The sequence below is a fragment of the Haliaeetus leucocephalus genome, unplaced genomic scaffold, assembly GCF_000737465.1.
Source record: "Haliaeetus leucocephalus isolate CR32 unplaced genomic scaffold, Haliaeetus_leucocephalus-4.0 Scaffold273, whole genome shotgun sequence".
NCBI lineage: Eukaryota > Metazoa > Chordata > Aves > Accipitriformes > Accipitridae > Haliaeetus > Haliaeetus leucocephalus.
The window spans coordinates 3,371,406-3,371,689 of record NW_010972709.1 but is presented as its reverse complement, the minus strand read 5'-3'; the positions used below and the strand labels follow the sequence as shown (position 1 = coordinate 3,371,689).

The 284-nt window shown below is 77.5% G+C and overlaps 1 protein-coding gene across 1 annotated transcript in view; it reads left to right on the top strand.

The window, feature by feature from the left end:
• Positions 1–5: 5 nt before the first annotated feature.
• Positions 6–284, top strand: part of MRGBP (MRG/MORF4L binding protein) — a gene marked incomplete at its 5' end in the record, with an annotated part of 6,022 nt that continues 5,743 nt past the window's right edge. Inside the window, one exon of the mRNA XM_010569766.1 lies at positions 6–105. Coding sequence (XP_010568068.1) covers positions 6–105 — 100 coding nt within the window. The remainder of the gene's footprint in view (positions 106–284) is intronic.

The following is a 284-nucleotide window of genomic DNA, read 5'->3' as shown; positions in this document are numbered from 1 at the left end:
CCGCCGCTCCGGAGCCCGGCGCGCCGGCGGAGGAGGCGGTGGTGGTGTGGAGCCCTGAAGTGGAGGTTTGCCTTTTCCACGCCATGCTGGGCCACAAGCCCGTAGGTGAGAGCAAGGCCGCGGCCGAGCCGCGGCCTCGAGTAGCGGCGTTGGCCGGGGAGGAGAACCAGGCGCTGGGCCCGGAGCGGCAAGCTCCGGGCGGGGGACCTCCCCCGGGCCCGGGGGGCTAGCGGCCCGGCCGCGCTGCTGTGCTGCCCCTAGCGGCCTCCCGGGCCCGCTCCCGC